General features: G+C 44.2%; 1 protein-coding gene across 4 annotated transcripts in view; it reads left to right on the top strand.

Moving 5' to 3' along the window:
• The window catches only part of Ago1 (argonaute RISC component 1), a 59,231-nt gene that overhangs the window by 23,467 nt on the left and 18,380 nt on the right, over positions 1 to 17,384 (top strand). For all 4 annotated transcript variants that reach the window (XM_004665225.3, XM_004665226.2, XM_045149000.1 and 1 more), the window contains 4 exons: positions 2,334 to 2,453; positions 2,813 to 2,935; positions 3,068 to 3,201; positions 9,925 to 10,109. In XM_004665225.3, coding sequence (XP_004665282.1) covers positions 2,334 to 2,453; positions 2,813 to 2,935; positions 3,068 to 3,201; positions 9,925 to 10,109 — 562 coding nt within the window. The remainder of the gene's footprint in view (positions 1 to 2,333; positions 2,454 to 2,812; positions 2,936 to 3,067; positions 3,202 to 9,924; positions 10,110 to 17,384) is intronic.

Raw genomic sequence — 17,384 nt, 5'->3', positions numbered from 1 at the left:
AAAAGTTAGAGACGCACTGCACTCCACGCCCGTCTTCTAAAAGTTAGAGACGCACTGCACTCCACGCCCCTCTTCTAAAAGTTAGAGATGCACTGCACTCCACGCCCGTCTTCTAAAAGTTAGAGATGCACTGCACACCACGCCCGTCTTCTAAAAGTTAGAGATGCACTGCACTCCACGCCCGTCTTCTAAAAGTTAGAGACGCATTGCACTCCACGCCCGTCTTCTGAAAGTTAGAGACGCACTGCACTCCACGCCCCTCTTCTAAAAGTTAGAGATGCACTGCACTCCACGCCCATCTTCTTCTTTTTTTTTTTTTTTTGTTTTGTTTTGTTTTTCGAGGTAGGGTCTCACTCTGGCTCAGGCTGACCTGGAATTCACTATGTAGTCTCAGGGTGGCCTCGAACTCTCAGTGATCCTCCTACCTCTGCCTCCCGTGTGCTGGGATTAAAGGCGTGCGCCACCACGCCCGGCTCACACCCATCTTCTAAAAGTTAGAGATGCACTGCACCCCACGCCCGTCTTCTAAAAGTTAGAGATGCACTGCACTCCACGCCCGTCTTCTAAAAGTTAGAGATGCACTGCACTCCACGCCCGTCTTCTAAAAGTCAGAGATGCACTGCACCCCACGCCTGTCTTCTAAAAGTTAGAGATGCACTGCACGTCTTCTAAAAGTTACTGCCTTTCTATTCCATTATCAGCCTCTTGTTCTCTAAATCCTGACTATAGTACATGGGAAGTGGAAGTCTAATACATCACTAGATGGTTCTTTTTTCCTTTTTTTTCTGACTTTTTTTTTTTTTTTAGGTAGGGTTTTGTGCTAGCCCATGCTTACCTAGAATTCACTATGTAGTCTCAGTCTGGCCTTGAACTCATGGCGATCCTCCTAACCTCTGCCTCCCAAGTGCTGGGATTAAAGGTGTGAGCCAGCATGCCCTTTTTAGACATTCTTTTCTGTTATGTCCAGGACAGATGCACCAATCAGCAAGGTGTTCCTCATGTTAACAGAGGACTTTTCCAATAGAAATAGCGATTTCTCTATCCCAGTTACCCCATTCCTATCCCTCGTGATGGTTTCAGGATGGAGTCATTTATTTTGGCCACTGTTGGAGAGCTGCTAGTGGGATTCCAATTTGTTTATGTTGAGACTTGAAGAAGATACCCTGTTCTTGTTCTTCGGGTAAATAGTAATGTGTGCTGTAATTTACTGAGCATTGGTTGTGTTTCAGAGCTGGGCTTCTCTCTCTGAGTGCTGTTATTTAATCTCTAGATACTCCCTGAGATTCTTTGTTTTTTTGTTTTTTTGTTTTTTTTTTTGAGGTAGGGTCTCACTCTGGTCCAGGCTGACCTGGAATTAACTCTGTAGTCTCAGGATGGCCTTGAATTCATGGCGATCCTCCTACCTCTGCCTCCCGAGTGCTGGGATTAAAGGCGTGCGCCACCACGCCCGGCAAGAGATTATTATTCTTATATTTTTTCAAATATTTTATTTAATTTATTTATTTGAGAGAGAGAGAGAGGGAAAGAGAGAGAGAGAGAATGGGCATGCCAGGGCATCCAGCCATTGCAAATGAACTCCAGATGCATGCACCACTTGTACATCTGGTTTACATGGGTTCTGGGAATTAGACCTGGGTTCTTTGGCTTTGCAGGCAAGCACATTAACTGCTAAGCCATCTCTCTAGGGAGAGAGAGAGAGGGAGGGAGGGAGGAAGAGAGAGAGAGAAAAAAAGGGAGGGAGAGAGATTGGTGTCCTAGGGCTGACAACCACTGTAATCAAACTCCAAACGCGTGCGCCACCCTGTGCACATGTGCAAGCATCACCTGTGTGTCTGGCTTACAAGAGATCTGGGGAGTCAAACATGGGTCCTTAGTCTTCGTAGGCAAGCATCTTGACCACTAAGCCATCTCTCCAGCCCTATTGTTCTCATTTAGTACACAAGACTATCCCAGATTTGCTCTGGATCCCAAAAACTTTTTTTTTTTTTTTGTTTTTTGAGGTACTGTCTTACTCTATCCTGGAATTCACTTTGTAGTCTTAGGCTGGCCTCAAATGATGACAATCCTCCTACCTCTGCCTCCCTAATACTGGGATTAAAGGTGTGCACCACCATGCCTGGCTGGATCCCAAACTCTTAGTCACAAAGTGGTATTGCCTTTTGTTTTGAACATGAATATTTTCTAACATATATATCAAGTAAAATTCTCCAAAGGAGAATACATACACACATATATACATACATCTCCAAGGGATGCGCTAGTCCTTTCCCTGTGGCTGATAGACAAGTTAGACTCTACTCAAGTCATAGCAACTGTCCTTCTCATTTCCTCAGGTCTGTAACATTGTGGCTGGGCAGCGCTGCATTAAGAAGCTGACTGACAACCAGACTTCGACCATGATAAAGGCTACAGCTAGGTCGGCCCCAGACAGACAGGAGGAGATCAGTCGTCTGGTCAGTAAGACTTGCAGAGAAATGCACACTTATTCACTCAGCTTTTGGGGCCTTGGATAGCATAGGTGCGTTAATGGTCCAGCAAGACCTTCCTTCAGGAGAGCCCAAGTCAGGATTTGTTGTGTGGGATTCCATAGGACTGTTCTTGCTTTTGACCCTTTAGCTATTTCTCTTTTTTCCCTCCTGTATAACTGTCACTTCCACTTCCACTCCCTTCATCTTCTATTCCTCCCACCTCCCTTTTTAGGGCTATTTCTTGGCAGCCTCAGCTTCTCTTCAGGGCTCTCTCCTTGGGACCCAGAACGTGAACAGTATTGCCAAGCTGCTGGTCTCCTGAGATCCCCTTCTTTTGCCTGCAGATGAAGAATGCCAGCTACAACCTCGACCCCTACATTCAGGAATTCGGGATCAAGGTGAAGGACGACATGACGGAGGTGACAGGACGCGTGCTGCCGGCGCCCATCCTGCAGTACGGCGGCCGGGTGAGCAGGGTCAGGGCCACACAGCAGCTCTGGGGCCTTGGGGTGGCTGGGCTCTGCAGCCAGGGGCCGTTGCTCCCTCCCCTACATGGCTCTACCGAGGCTCACCTGGCCGCCCCCTCTGCTTGTCCTCAGAACCGGGCCATTGCTACACCCAACCAAGGTGTCTGGGACATGCGGGGGAAGCAGTTCTACAATGGGATTGAGATCAAAGTCTGGGCCATCGCCTGCTTTGCACCCCAAAAACAATGTCGAGAAGAGGTGCTCAAGTAAGGAGGGTCGACTGTGGGCGGGAAGGGTAGGAAGGACTCCTCACAACTCAGGGGTCAAGATTGCTCTGTGATCTGCTTGTTCTCTGCTGATTCTGCCTGCTTTGTCCTTTCTGGGTGTCTGTGGCCAGGAGACTGCACTAATGAGTCATATTTATATCAGAAATGATTTTAAGGACATGATTTTGCCACAGAAGGCCTGAGTGTTGTTTTTTTTTTTTTCAAAGTAGGGTCTCGCTCTAGCCTGGGCTGACCTGGAATTTACTATGTAGTCTCAGGGTGGCCTCAAAGTCATGGTGATCCTCCTACTTCTGCCTCCTCAGTGCTTGAGATTAAAGGTGTGCACCCCTACGCCTGGCTTAAGGACATGACTTTGCCATGGAAGGCCTGAGTTATTTTATTATTGTCATTAGTAATAATGATAGTGGTGATGACTATAATGTTTATGTCAGCAGTAGACATTAGTTCCTTATTTATGTTCTTTCATCTTCATAGTGAGTAGGTAGTGTTATTGCAGTTTTCAGGAGCCTGAGACTGGAAGAGGTTATATAAATTGTCCAAAGTTTTATATATCAAAAATGTATCAGAGTTAAGACCAAATCAGATCTGAGCTTCCAAATTCGTACTTCTAATGGGAAACATAAAAAGAGCTGTCCACTCAAGCAGCATTTGACTACAATATAGGTGGTACGTGCCGTATTGTTGTTCCCCTGCTCAAAACAATGCTGTTTCTTAACTGTACCTGTCTTTTATGTAGCATTCTCATACTTGTTAAAAATAAAAATAATAGCCGAAAAAAAATAGTAATAGCTGGCCGTGGTGGTGCACACTTTTAACCCCAGCACTCGGGAGGCAGAGGTAGGAAGATTGCTGTGAGTTCGAGGCCACCCTGAGACTGCAAAGTGAATTCCAGGTCAGCCTGAGCTAGAGTGAGACCCTACCTCGAAAAACAAAAACAAAAAAGAAAATAATTTAAAAAATAGATAAATAAGTAAGTGAAATTAAAATAATAAATAAAAAAGAACTGACCTCTTTTAAGCATAGAATTTGTTTAATTAGGGCCAAGTGACCTGAATTAGTTGAACATGCCTCATACCGGCTTCTGAACCCCCATCCCTCAGAAGCCCGGAGTAGATGGCAGCCAGGAGGAACATGATATTGCCAAGTAGCTTAACGCAGCACATTCGGGAAGTCATGGCTGGACTCAGTAAATGAACAAGTGAAACTCACTGACCCCCTGCAGTCTTTATTGTTTTTAAACAGTTGTATTGAAGTATGTTTAAAACCCCACAAAATTCACCCACATGAAGAATGTGAGTCAACAGTTTTCTTTTTGAGTGGTGGCTTTCTGGCCACAGCGTGGGAATCAGTTTACTGTGGGAATGAGTTAGAGTCGGTGAAGCTGCCCATTTTTGTTGTGACAAAGATAATGAGAAGGCTGGGCAGGTAAGAGTGCTTGCTGTGCAAGCATGACGATCTGAGTCTGAGCCCCAACACCCACATGAAAAACCAGGCGTGGCTACACATGTCTGTCACCCCAGCACTGTGGTGGGCAGAGACAGAGTCAACTGTGGCTCACTGTTCCTCCAGTCTGACTGAAAGCCAGGAGCTCCAGGCTCAGTGAGAAATTCAAAGAGGAAGAGTGATCAAGGGCAGCCAACATTCTCCTCAGTCATGTACGTGGGTTGCATGCATCTGCACACACACATGCGCGCACACACTCAAAATATAATGGAGATGTGTGCCCTGGAGGGTTTAGCTAGTCTTGGTATCTTCATAAGACTTCGTTCTAGCAGGTGCTGCTGTGCACATTCACCACCTCACAACTGTAGTTTCTCATCATGAAGGGGTTTTGTTTGGGGGGACCCCTTTCCTGACTTCTTTGGATTTTAGCTTAAGGGCTAGGCTGCTCCTCCACTTGGCCTGGCATTGCTGGGCTTGTCCTTAGCGATACTGGAAGGGCTTCTAGGCCTTTACCTTGATGCCAGTCACCTCGCTGGCTTCTTTCTTACACTGTCTTCTTTTCTTTTCTGGTTGTTTTGGAAATGACGTGTTGATTTGTCTATTTGAGGGTACCAGAAACTGATAAACCTAAAATCTTAGATTTAGCAGGGGTCAGTTCATCAGGTCAGTTCTCAGTGACTCCTTCAGATAGGAGATGAGAAGGTGGCTTACGCATCTGGGTGGTAGTGAGTACCCAGTTTAATGTGAGGTTCTGTACTACAGGTAGAGATTTCTGGGTTGTTACCCATGGTCATAGATGAGATTGTTTAGGAAGAATGTGCATGGTATGCAGAGGTTGAAATAGAACTCAGAGAGGGGCTGGAGAGAGGGCTCAGTGGTTAAGGCATATGCCTTCAAAGCCTATTGACCCAGATTCCATTCCCTAGTACCCACATAAAGCATAGTGGCACATGCATCTGGAGTTCATTTTCAGCAGCTGGAGGCCATGGCACACCCATTTTTTTCTCTCTCCTCTTTTTGCAAATGAATAAATAAAAATATTTCAAAGAAACAGACTGGAAAGTAAGTGGAGCAGTTTCTAAATGTAGAAAGAGCATAGGATTCAGGAGTACAGAGAAGGCCATCCTTCTCACAGAGTAGTAGAGGAAGACATGAACATTGCTATGAAGTTGGAGAAAGAAAACTGCTTGTTGAGGATAGATGAAGAAGTTCTTTCATCCCTCATACATTTTCTGCTGGCTAAAGAGGCCCCATTATGTAAGTTGTATTGCTTTAGGAATGCCCTTCCTAATTCTAGAAACCTTGACACTTTTAGTCCCTAGCACTAGATATAGTATCCCAAGTATAGTCTGATAGTTCATTGAATTAGAAACTATTGATGAAATCTGAAGCTGGTCGTGGTAGTGCACAGCACTCGGGAGGCAGAGATAGGAGGACTGCCAGGAGTTCAAGGCCAGCCTGAGACGACATAGAAAATTCCAAGTCAGCCTGGACTAGAGCAAGACCCTACTGCAGGAAGACAAAAAAAAACCAAAAAACCTGCTAACTTAAAAATTTTTTTTCATTTATTTATATTTATTTATTTGAGAGCAACAGACAGAGAGAGAAAAAGAGGCAGATAGAGAGAGAGAATGGCCGCACCAGGGGCTCCAGCCACTGCAAACAAACTCCAGGCGTGGGCATCCCCTTGTGCATCTGGCTAACGTGGGTCCTGGGGAATTGAGCCTCGCTTCTCAGGCAAGCGCTTCACCGCTAAGCCATCTCTCCAGCCCTCTGCTAACATTTCTGTTGTATACAAAGTTGTTGGGGATTGGAGATTTAGCTCAGTGAATGAGCACTTGCCTACTAAGTGCAAGGCCCTGGGTTCGGTCCTCAGGAATGGGGAAAAAAATGTTGTGTGCAACGCAGAGAAATGGAATACTGATAACAATCCATAGAAGCCGAACTTCTTATTTACATGAGGCAATGATTTGCTTGTAGCTTGTGTGTGTGTGTGTGTGTGTGTGTGTGTGTGTGTGTGTGTGTTGTTTTGTTTGTTTTTTTGAGGTAGGGTTTCACTCTAGCTCAGGGTGACCTGGAATTCACTGTGCAGTCTCAGGGTAGCCTCAAACTCACGGTGATCCTCCCACCTCTGCCTCCCAAGTGCTGGGATTAAAGGGGTGGCCACCACGCCTGAACTTTTTTTTTTTTTTTTTTTTTGCAGGGAAGGAGGCATAAGACATGGTGTCACTCTATAGTCCATGTTGGCCTGGAACTAATGGCGTGGGGGATCTTGCCTTACTGTCCCAATCTTTTGGGATCACAGATACATACCACCATTTCCAGCAGATTGTAGTTTTTTTCCCCTCTGTAGTAGATAGCTACGAGTCGCTGGGAGATGAACTTCCAAAGCAGGCATAGTTATGGAGGAAGGGATATTTATTGAAGCTTACAGATCCAGGAAAAGTTTGATAATGGCAGAAGGAGCTAGCCTGATTTCATAGGTCCAACCAAAGAGAGAAAAACCAGAAGCCAAAATCCCCAAACCACACCATACAGCACGCTTGGGAATTCAGGCTAGGTCTGGCACCTTGCATATCTTTAGACTAGAATTTCAAATCCACCACCACACCTGAGGGCTTGACCCTAAAATCTACCCAGTGACACCTCCTCCAGTCAGGTGGCTACAGATCTAAATTACAAATTTCAATACAATTCTGAATATGTTGGGGGTCATCCATTCAAACTACCACGTCCTCTAAGGTGGGTCTTATTCTAGCCCTGGCGTACCTGGAATTCAGGCTGTACCCCAGGGGAGCCTCGTCCTCACAGAAGTCTTTGTGCTCCTGCCTCCCGAGTGAGTGCTGGGGGTAAAGTTGTGCTCTACTACGGTAGGCCTCAACTACTAGCTTTTTTTGTTTTTAATCTTTTTCTTTTTTAAAATTTTTATTTATTTATTTGTGAGAGAAATAGGGAGAGAGAGAATAGGTGTGCCAGGGTCTCCAGCCACTGTAAAGGAACTCCAGACACATGTGCCACCTTGTACATCTAGCTTACGTCGGTCCTGGGGAATCAAACTGAGGTCCTTTGGCTTTTCAGGCAAACACCTTAACTGCTAAGCCATCTCTCCAGCCCCTAGCTTTTTTGTTGTTGTTTTCAATTAGGGTTTCATTCTAGCCCAGGCTGACCTGAAACTCACTCTGTAGTTCCAGGCTGGCCTTAAACTCACAGAGATCCTCTTACCTCTGCCTCCCCAGTGTTGGGATTAAAGGTGTGTGCTATCAAGCCTGGCTTCTTATAGTTTGTTTTATTCTAACATTTATAACCATAAAAATTTAATAATGTGGAGAGTGTGACGTAATGACCCATACCTCTCATCCTAGTACCCAGGAGGCAAAGGCAGAAAGATTGATGTAAATTTGCCATTAACCTGATCTATATAGAGTTTTATGTCAGGCATGTCTGTGTAGTAAAACCCTGTTTCAAATAATCAGTCCATCATAATTTAGAACTAATAAAGCTCATAACCAGGCACTCATCATTATCCAGAGTTTAATCATATTTACTTTATTCTTTTTGTTGTTGTTGTTGTTTGTTTTTTAAAGTAGGGTCTCATCTAGCCCAGACTGACCTGGAACTCATTCTTTAATCTCAAGCTGGCCTTGAACACACAGTGATCCTCCTAATTCTGCCTCCTGAGTTCTTGGGTTAGGCATGTTCAGTCCCATGCCTGGCTACTTTTAACATTCCTTTATAATCTCCATTCTAGTCCAGTTCCTTCCTTTTGATGCAGTTACTGTCATGAATTATAACTTTCCTATCCAATTTCTACATTTTATATGTGTATGCAAGTAATTTAACAATTTGCATAAATACACTGTATCGTGTTTTTACTAAGTAAAGTAAAAAAGTACTTTTTTCTCTGAACTGACATTATGTGATACATGTTATTTTCTAAAATTTACTTTTTTCTATACTTGTACATTGTTGCTTTTATTAATTTTTTGAAATGCTGGGTGAATCCAGTACATGCTAGATAAGTACTTTGCCGTTGACCCCCTTTAATTTAATACACGATTGTCACAAATCACCTGTTCCTCATTTCCTCATAAAAGTGTATTTATGTAGCTTGATTATTATTATTTTTGTTTTTCAGGTTAGGGTCTCACATCTAGCCCAGGCTGGCCTTGAACTCAAGGTGGTTCTCCTTCCTCAGGCTCCCTAGTGCTGGGGCTAAAGGAGTGTGCTACCACTCCTGGCAATTATTTTTATTTTACTGCATGTGTACCCTCTCTAGCAACGCTTTCCTTTCCCTGGGCAAAGCCCTAAAGCCAGAGGACAGAAACGTGTTCAGTCTTGGCTGTTAAACTTCAAAGTCTCAGTAGGGGAGGAAAAGCTCATGGTCACTGTGTGTCTCCTGTGTTCCATCTGTTAGAACCTCAGTTGCTTTGAACATAAAAGCCTCAAATTTAGGTGTCTACTTATTCTTTGGCTATTTAGTAACACACAGGTATCCGTAGTCCTGCTTAAACAGGCCATGTGGGAACCCTGAGATTTCCACAAACTCCTCATCTGGGCTCCCTCAGTTTCTTTAGTGTTCTCTCTAGTTAACACTTACCATGTTCAATCTTGCTTTACTCCACTATGAATATCGTGTGTGTGTGTGTGTAAATATAAATATAAATATATATACACACACATACATACATACACACAGACACACGTATATATAATTTTTATTTATTTGAGAAAAAGAGAGTGAGAATGGACATCCTATGGCATCTAGTGGCTGCAAACAAACTCCAGATGCATGCACCACCTTGTGCATCTGGCTTATATGTTGGTCCTGGGGGAATCGAACCTGGGTCCTTTGGCTTTGCAGGCAAGCACCTTTACCACTAAGCCATCTCTTCAGCCCTCAATGTAATGATTTTTAAATTAATTAATTTATTTGAGAGAGATGGAGGGGGGAAGAGAGAGAGAGAGTGGGCATACCAGGGACTCCAGCCACTGCAAACAAAGTCCAGATGCATGCGTCACCTTGTGCATCTGGCTTATGTGGGTCCTGGGGAATCGAGTCTCGGACTGGGGTCCTTAGGTTTCACAGGCAGGTACTTAACCGCTAAGCCATCTCTCCAGCCCCCAATGTGGTTTTTACACTAGCTGTGATGTGTCACTCATGTTAGAATCTCAGTGCTGAGCACCTCAGGTGGGGACGTTTAGTCAGTGGACACTCAGATGGACTCACTGCCTCCTCTCCTGGCCGTGCTTGTGCTACAGGAACTTCACAGACCAGCTGCGGAAGATTTCCAAGGATGCAGGAATGCCCATCCAGGGTCAGCCTTGCTTCTGCAAGTACGCGCAGGGGGCAGACAGCGTGGAGCCCATGTTCCGGCATCTGAAGAATACCTACTCAGGGCTGCAGCTCATTATCGTCATCCTGCCAGGGAAGACGCCCGTGTATGGTACAGTTCTCTCGGGACAGTGACGATGAGGGTCCCTTCTCTGGAGGCCTTGAAGGAGGACTCAGGGGAGCATTTCGGCTCAGGCCAGAGATGTCCATTGATGAAGTGGTTCCCTTTACCAGAGAAATAGCTGCAGGAGCCGTTGAGTCAGCTCAGATTGTGCTTATCTGTTCCCGCTCCCTCTTGGGGACATTCCCTGTGATCCTCCATGTTTAGGTCCCTTTGCCAGGCTGGTGTGACCAGATACAGAGATGGTTCAGGCCAGATTCCTGTCCTTAGGGTATATTGTTTACGAGGACAGACAGTGTGGTGGCTCTGCTACTGTTCTCTTGCCTGGTAGTCACTTGAACCTTTTGAGGGTTCGCGCCTTTGTTTTCAAACCATAGAAATGATTGTATACATCTCTTAGCCCATCTTCCCTCCTTCATCTCTCCTGCTTCGAAGGACATGCTGTTCTAACTTTACTCCATCCCCTGTATACTTTTGTTCCAATCCTGTCCTGGTACCTTTGAGACTTCATACGTCTCAATCTTCAAACACCCTCAGGCTCCCCATGTAGCACATTGCTGCATTTTCCATGTCTCTTACCTTCAGTCTTTCTGTTTTCTTCTTCAAACCTTTTGAGTAAGTTCTTTACATTCTCTGTGCTTACGTCCCCACCAACTACTTGTCCCTTAACCTCTTTCATCTGTCTTTTTTCTTTTACGTAGGGTCTCACTCTAGTCCAGGCTGACCTGGAATTCATTATGTTGTCTCAGGGTGGCCTCAAACTCGCAGTGATCCTCCTACCTCTGCCTCCCGAGTGCTGGGATTAAAGGCTTCCTCCTCTGTCATTTAAAAACAAAACAAAACAAATATTTTCTTTATTTATTTGTAAGCACAGATAGAAAAGAGACAGAGAGAATGGGTGTGCCAGGGACTTCAGCTGCTGCAAATGAACTCCGCATACATCCACCACTGTGTATCTGTCTTTATGTTGGAACTGGTGAATTGAACTCAGGTTGTCAGGCTTTACATGTAAACACCTCTTCTGTGAAGCGTCTCCATTGACTTGTCTTAGTTCTCCTCTTCCTTTGACTTATGGGTATTTTTTCCATCTCCTTTTTTTTTTTTTTTTTTGTTATTTATTTGCAAGCAGATAGAGAAAGAGGGAGGGAGAATGGGTGCACCAGAATGTCCAGCTACTGTAAATAAACTCCAGACACATGCCCACCTGGTACATCTGGCTTTACTTGGGCATTAGGGAATTGAACCCAGGTCGTCAGGTGCAAACAGGCTCCTTTAACCATTGAACTATTTATTTCGCCTCCCATCTCCTTAGATTTGCCATTACCAGGGATTTCTGTCATCTGCCTTCTCTGACTTTACCTTCTGTTAAAGTTTTCACTCATAACAGTTGCTTTGCCCTTCTGTTTTTGCTGTTTATTACTATAAAGCATAGCGCCATAATCTTAGTCTAGTTCTCACTTGTACTCTCTGTGGTTTCCATCTGTCCATTTTTTTAAGTTATTATGATTATTATTATTATTTATTTATTAGAGAAAGAGAAAGAGAATGGTTACGCCAGAGCCTCCAGCCACTGCAAATAAACTGCAAATGCATGCACCACCTTATGCATCTGGCTTATGTGGGTTCTGGGGAACTTAACCTGGGTCCTTGGGCTTCGCAGGCAAGCACCTTAACCACTAAGGCATCTCTCCAGCCTAAATTTTTTTTTTGCTTGTTTTTTGTTTTTTTGAGGTAGGGTCTCACTCTAACTTAGGCTGACCTGGAATTCAGTCTGTAGTCTCAAGATGGCCTTGAACTCATGGTGATCCTCCTACCTCTGCCTCCCGAGTGCTGGGATTAAAGGCATGTGCCACCAGGGCTGGCTCCTAAATATTTTTAAAAATTATTTATTTATTTATTAGAGAGAGAGAGAGGAGAATTGAGAAGCAGAGGCAGATAGAAAGAATGGGTGTAATCAGGGCCTCCAGTGACTTCAGACAAACTCCAGATGCATGCACCACCTTGTCGATCTGGCTTATGTGGATACTGGGGAATTGAACCTGTGTCCTTAAACTTTGCAGACAAATGCCTTAACACTAAGTCAAATCTGAAACCCCCATCTGTCCATTTTTTTATTTTATTTTTTGTTTTTTGAGGTAGGGTCTCACTCACTGGCCCAGGCTAACCTGGAATTCACTGTAGTCTCAGGGTGGCTTTGAATTCACAGTGATCCACTTACCTCTGCTTCCTAAGTGCTGGGATTAAAGGCGTCTTTTTTTTTTTTTTTTTTTTTTTTTTGGTTTTTTGAGGTAGGGTCTCACTTTAGCCCAGGCTGACCTGGAATTCATTATGGAGTCTCAGGGTAGCCTCGAACTCACAGCAATCCTCCTACCTCTGCCTCCCGAGTACTGGGATTAAAGGCATGTGCCACCACGCCTGGCAAAAGCGTCATTTTTTAAATTTAATTTTTAAAAACTTTAAAAGTATATTTTATTTATTTATTTGAGAGAGAAAGAGGTAGAAAGAGAGGAGAGAATAGGCGTGCCAGGGCCTCCAGCCACTGCAAACAAACTCCAGGCGCATGCGCCTCCTTGTGCATCTGGCTTACCTGGGTCCTGGGGAATCAAACCCAGGTCCTTTGGTTTCGGAGGAAAGCACCTTAACTGCTTAGCCATTCCTCCAGCTCTTAATTTAATTTTTTTTTATTGACAACTTCCATAATTGTAAACAATATCCCATGGTACTGCGCTCCCTCCCCCCACTTTCCCCTTTGAAACTCCACTCTCCATTACACCCCCTCCCCCTCTCAGTCAGTCTCTCTTTTATTTTGATGTCATGATCTTTTCCTCCTATTATGATGGTCTTGTGTAGGTAGTGTCAGGCACATTGAGGTCATAGATAGCCAGGCTATTTTGTATGTTGTAAGGAGTCCTACCCTTCCTTTGGCTCTTACATTCTTTCCACCACCTCTTCCTCAATGGACCCTGAGCTATGGAAGGTGTGATAGAGATATTTCAGTGCTGAGCACTCCTCTGTCACTTCTCAGCACCATGGTGCCTTCTGAGTCATCCCAAGGTCACTGTTATCTGAAAAGAGAAGGTTCTCTAACTCAAAGTGAAAGTAGCATTTTAGTATATGGGTATAAACATTAAAAGAAATGCTTACTGGACAGTTGGTGAGCATAGTATATACATTTAGCCAGTCACCAGCAGACTAAAGGCATCACTTTTTTTGTTTTTTTGTTTTGAGGTAGGGTTTCACTCTAGCTCAGGCTGACCTGGAATTCACTGTGTAGTCTCAGGGTGGCCTTGAACTCATGGTGATCCTCCTACATCTGTCTCCCAAGTGCTGGGATTAAAGGCGTGCGCCACCATGCCTGGCAAGTTGTCATTTTTAAAAAAATATCTTTATTTTTAAGCAGAGAGAGATAGATATAGAATGGTTGTGCCTGAGTCTCTAAGTCACTACAAACAACACCAGATTGATATGCCATTTTGTTTATCTGGCTTTATGTGGTAGTGGGAAATCGAGCCTGGATCCTTAGGCTTTTCAGGCCAGTGCCTTAACCACTAAACCATCTCTCCAGCCCCATCTGTACATTTTTGATCTCTCTTCTGGTCACCTATTCTGATGTTTCTTTTTAATTGCTTGGGTTTTTATCTTGGTTTTCGAGGTAGGGCCTCCCTCCAGCCCAGGCTGACCTGGAATTTCCTAGGTAGTCGCAGGGTGGTGGCACAGCAATCCTTCTACCTCTGCCTCCCAAGTGCTGGGTTTAAAGGCATGCACCACCACACCCAGCTATTCAGTCTTTCCTGAATAGGCTAACAGACTCACTTACTTATTTTTAAAATATTTTATTTATTTATATGCAAGCAGAGCAAGAGATAGAGAAAGGCAGACAGAGTGTGTGCTTCAGGGCCCCCAGCTGCTGCAAGCGATCTACAGATGCATGTGCCACTTTGTGCACCTAGCTTTATTTATGTGGGTACTGGGAAATCAAACCCAACATTAGGCTTTGCAGGCAATCGCCTTAGCTACTAAGGCATTTCTCCAGCTCCTGGTTAGCAGACATTTAAAAATGACTCTTCTTCCAAAAGCCAAAAACCCTTCATTGGTCCTTCTTCACTTCTATGGCTTCATCTGGCACCTACTAGAAAAAATCTCTAGCTCTGAACTTAGAAGTAAATTTCAGTACTGGTTGTACCAGTCAACTAACTTAGACAAATTCCCTAAGTTTTCGGGGCTTGTGAATTAATTATGTAAAAGCAACAGCTAGCAGGTTCCTGACACCCTGGTGGATGCTTTCAACGCCTATTCCAAGGCTGTGCTCTCTACTCCTCAGTTGTGGTCACGTTACCTGGAATGTCTGAATATAGTTTGCCTTGCCCCTTGATCTTACTCTTAACGTTTTCTCCATCTTGGGTCTAGGGAGCTGGCTCAGCAGATAAGCGTATTTGCCACATGAGCATAAGGGCCTGTGGGGTCCTAGACAGCCTGATTTTGATTCCCCAGCACCCACATAAAAAGTTGGACATCCACACATGCCTGCGATTCTGGTCCTATAGGGAGTTGAGGCAGAATAATCTCTGGGGCTTGCTGGTCCTTCAGTTTGATCAAAAAACAGCAGCTGTGGGTTCAGTGAGATACTCTATCTCAAAGCAACACATGGATAGGGGGGACCTGACATTTTCCCCAGCCCCTGCACCCATGCACATCTCATACACATCACATCACACATACTACATCCCCCCACATAAACATGCTCCCCAATTTTTTTAATCTGTTAAAACCCATTTTAAATTTACTTTTTTTTTTTGAGGTAGGGTCTCACTCTAGCCCAGGCTGACCTGGAATTCACTATGTAGTCTCAGGGTGGTCTCGAACTCACAGCGATCCTCCTACCTCTGCCTCCCAAGTGCTGGGACTAAAGGCGTGTGCCACCACACCTGGCGTCTTATTCTTTATTCCTGTTATTTTAGCAAAAAGATGAACTTGTCTCTTTCTAGATTCCTTTAGCTTACCATGCCGTGATCAATTACTGCCTTGATTGATTTTATTTTGAATATTGAGTAGATCTAACTGTTCTAAAACCTTTTTCCCTTGGCACTTAGTCACCTCAAGTGGCATCTTCCACTGATAATAGTACTCACTCACAACCCTTGTCTCCTGGGTTTTGAATTAATGACTGTTTGGTGGAAGATACGGTTGGTGTCTAGAACTGTCTTGAGTACGTATTCATGTTCCCGGTTTCTTCAACTGAAAGGAGAACCTAGTGTTTTAGCTTACCTTAGGAATGTCATACAGCATCCTGTTGAAGGCAGCACTCACCCAGAATTTCTACTTCCCTGGGGTCAGTAATGTTACACTTCTTTATGATGATCTTGATTTTGCGCATTTACTTGTAGCTCTTGGTATTTTATCTGGACAGCATGGCCATCTGCCTTGTAAACAGATAAGGGAAACAGTTAGGGTCTTCTGATGGATCCTTTACCTTCCCTCCTGAGAGGCTGTGGTGGTTTGAATAGATGGCCCCCAATATATTCAGTTTTTATTGTTTGTTTGCATCTGCAGCCACCTGGCTGGAGGCAGTGTCACTGGGTGGATCTTTAGGTGTGGTGGTGGGTTTCAGATTTCAATCTAAAGATAAGCAAAGTGTGCCTAGCTCGAGTTCCTGAAGTGTGCTGTGTGGCTTTTGGCTTTTTGGCTTGTGCTCCTCTCTGCTTGGGCCTGTGAAGGCAGGCCAGCTTCTTCTGCCATTATGGAACTTCCCCTGGATCGGTAAGCTTCAATAAATCCCTTCCTCCATAACTGTGCCTGGTCTGGAAGTTCGTCTCAGTGAACCTGAATCTGTTTGATACAGAGGTCAAATCAAATGATGCTGTTCCTGTGGTGTTCAAGTCAAGGTCCTGCTAGCAAGAACGCAGGAGATGGCCGTACTTGCTCAGTTCCGATTTAATGCTATTCATGTTCTAATTTTAGGGTATGTAAGTCTTTTTCTCTCTATTAAATTGATACTTTTAAAAATATATTTATTTATTTATTAGAGAGAGATATAGAGAGAAAATAGGTATGTCAGAGCCTTCTAGCCACTGCACATGAATTCCAGATGCATGCTCCACCCTGTACATCTGGCTTATGTGAGACCCAGAGAGTTGAACCTGGGTCTTTAGGCTTCACAGGCATGTGTCTTAACCGCTAAGCTATCTCTCCAGCCTCTGAAATTTTGTTGTTGTTCTTGTTGTTGCTGTTTTAGTTTTTCCAGATAGGGTCTTGCTGTAGCCCAGGCTGAACTGGAATTCACTGTGTAGTCTCAGGGTGGCCTCAAACTCATGTTACTCTTCCTATCTCTGCCTCCCAAGTGCTGGGATAAAAGGCATGTGCCTGCTACGGCCATTCCCCCCCCCCCCATCTCTCTCCCTTTCATAAATAAATAAAATATTTTTAAAAAGCAAAACAAACAATACCAGTTTCCACTTCTAGCAGTGCTTAACAGCTCTAGATGTTTTATATCCTTCAAACTTGGTATTGTCTTTTTTGTTTAACTCTCCTGTTTTTTCTTCCTTGCTTTAGAATGTGCATATGTTGTCTGAGTGTGCACGTGCCCTCGCCTGTGCAGGGTACACTCACCAACAGTGGCCTGAGCCACATGTCATTTGTCCGGCCCTGTTGCTCTTCCATCCATTCTTGTTTGCTCCAGAGTCTAGTCTCCTTTTGATCTTGGAGTTTGCCCTTTTTCATGAGCTCCTGAGATTCCCAGGAGATTGTGGGATTAAGTTTGCAGGCACATGTGGCCACATCCAGTTGTTTATGTGGGGTCTGGAAATTCAAACTCAGACCCTTTCAGGCTCTCATGCTTGTGCAGGAAACTGACTTAACCACCAATCTATCTTTCCAGCCCCATTTTAGCCATCCTTACAGACAGGGTTAATGGTATTGCATTCTGCTTTTAATTTGATTCTCTGATGACATAAAGTTGAGTATCTTTTATGTTTAACTACCAACTTTCGTAAAATTCCTACTCATATTTTATCTTTGTTTTAAAAAATGTTCGATTTTTAAAAAATATTTTATTTGAGAAAGAGGCAGATAAAGAGAATGGGTACACTGGGGCCTTCGGCTGCTGCAAACAAACTCCAGACACATGCGCCACCTTGTGCATCTGGTTTAATGTGAATACTGGGGAATTCAACCTGGGTCCTTAGGCTTCACAGGCAAACACCTTTACTGCTAAGCTATCTCTCCAGCCCCCAAGTCTTTTTTGTCGTTGTTTTTTTTGAGGTAGGGTCT

Source organism: Jaculus jaculus, chromosome 5 (assembly GCF_020740685.1).
Source record: "Jaculus jaculus isolate mJacJac1 chromosome 5, mJacJac1.mat.Y.cur, whole genome shotgun sequence".
Lineage (NCBI taxonomy): Eukaryota > Metazoa > Chordata > Mammalia > Rodentia > Dipodidae > Jaculus > Jaculus jaculus.
This window is presented reverse-complemented; position numbering and strand designations above follow the sequence as displayed.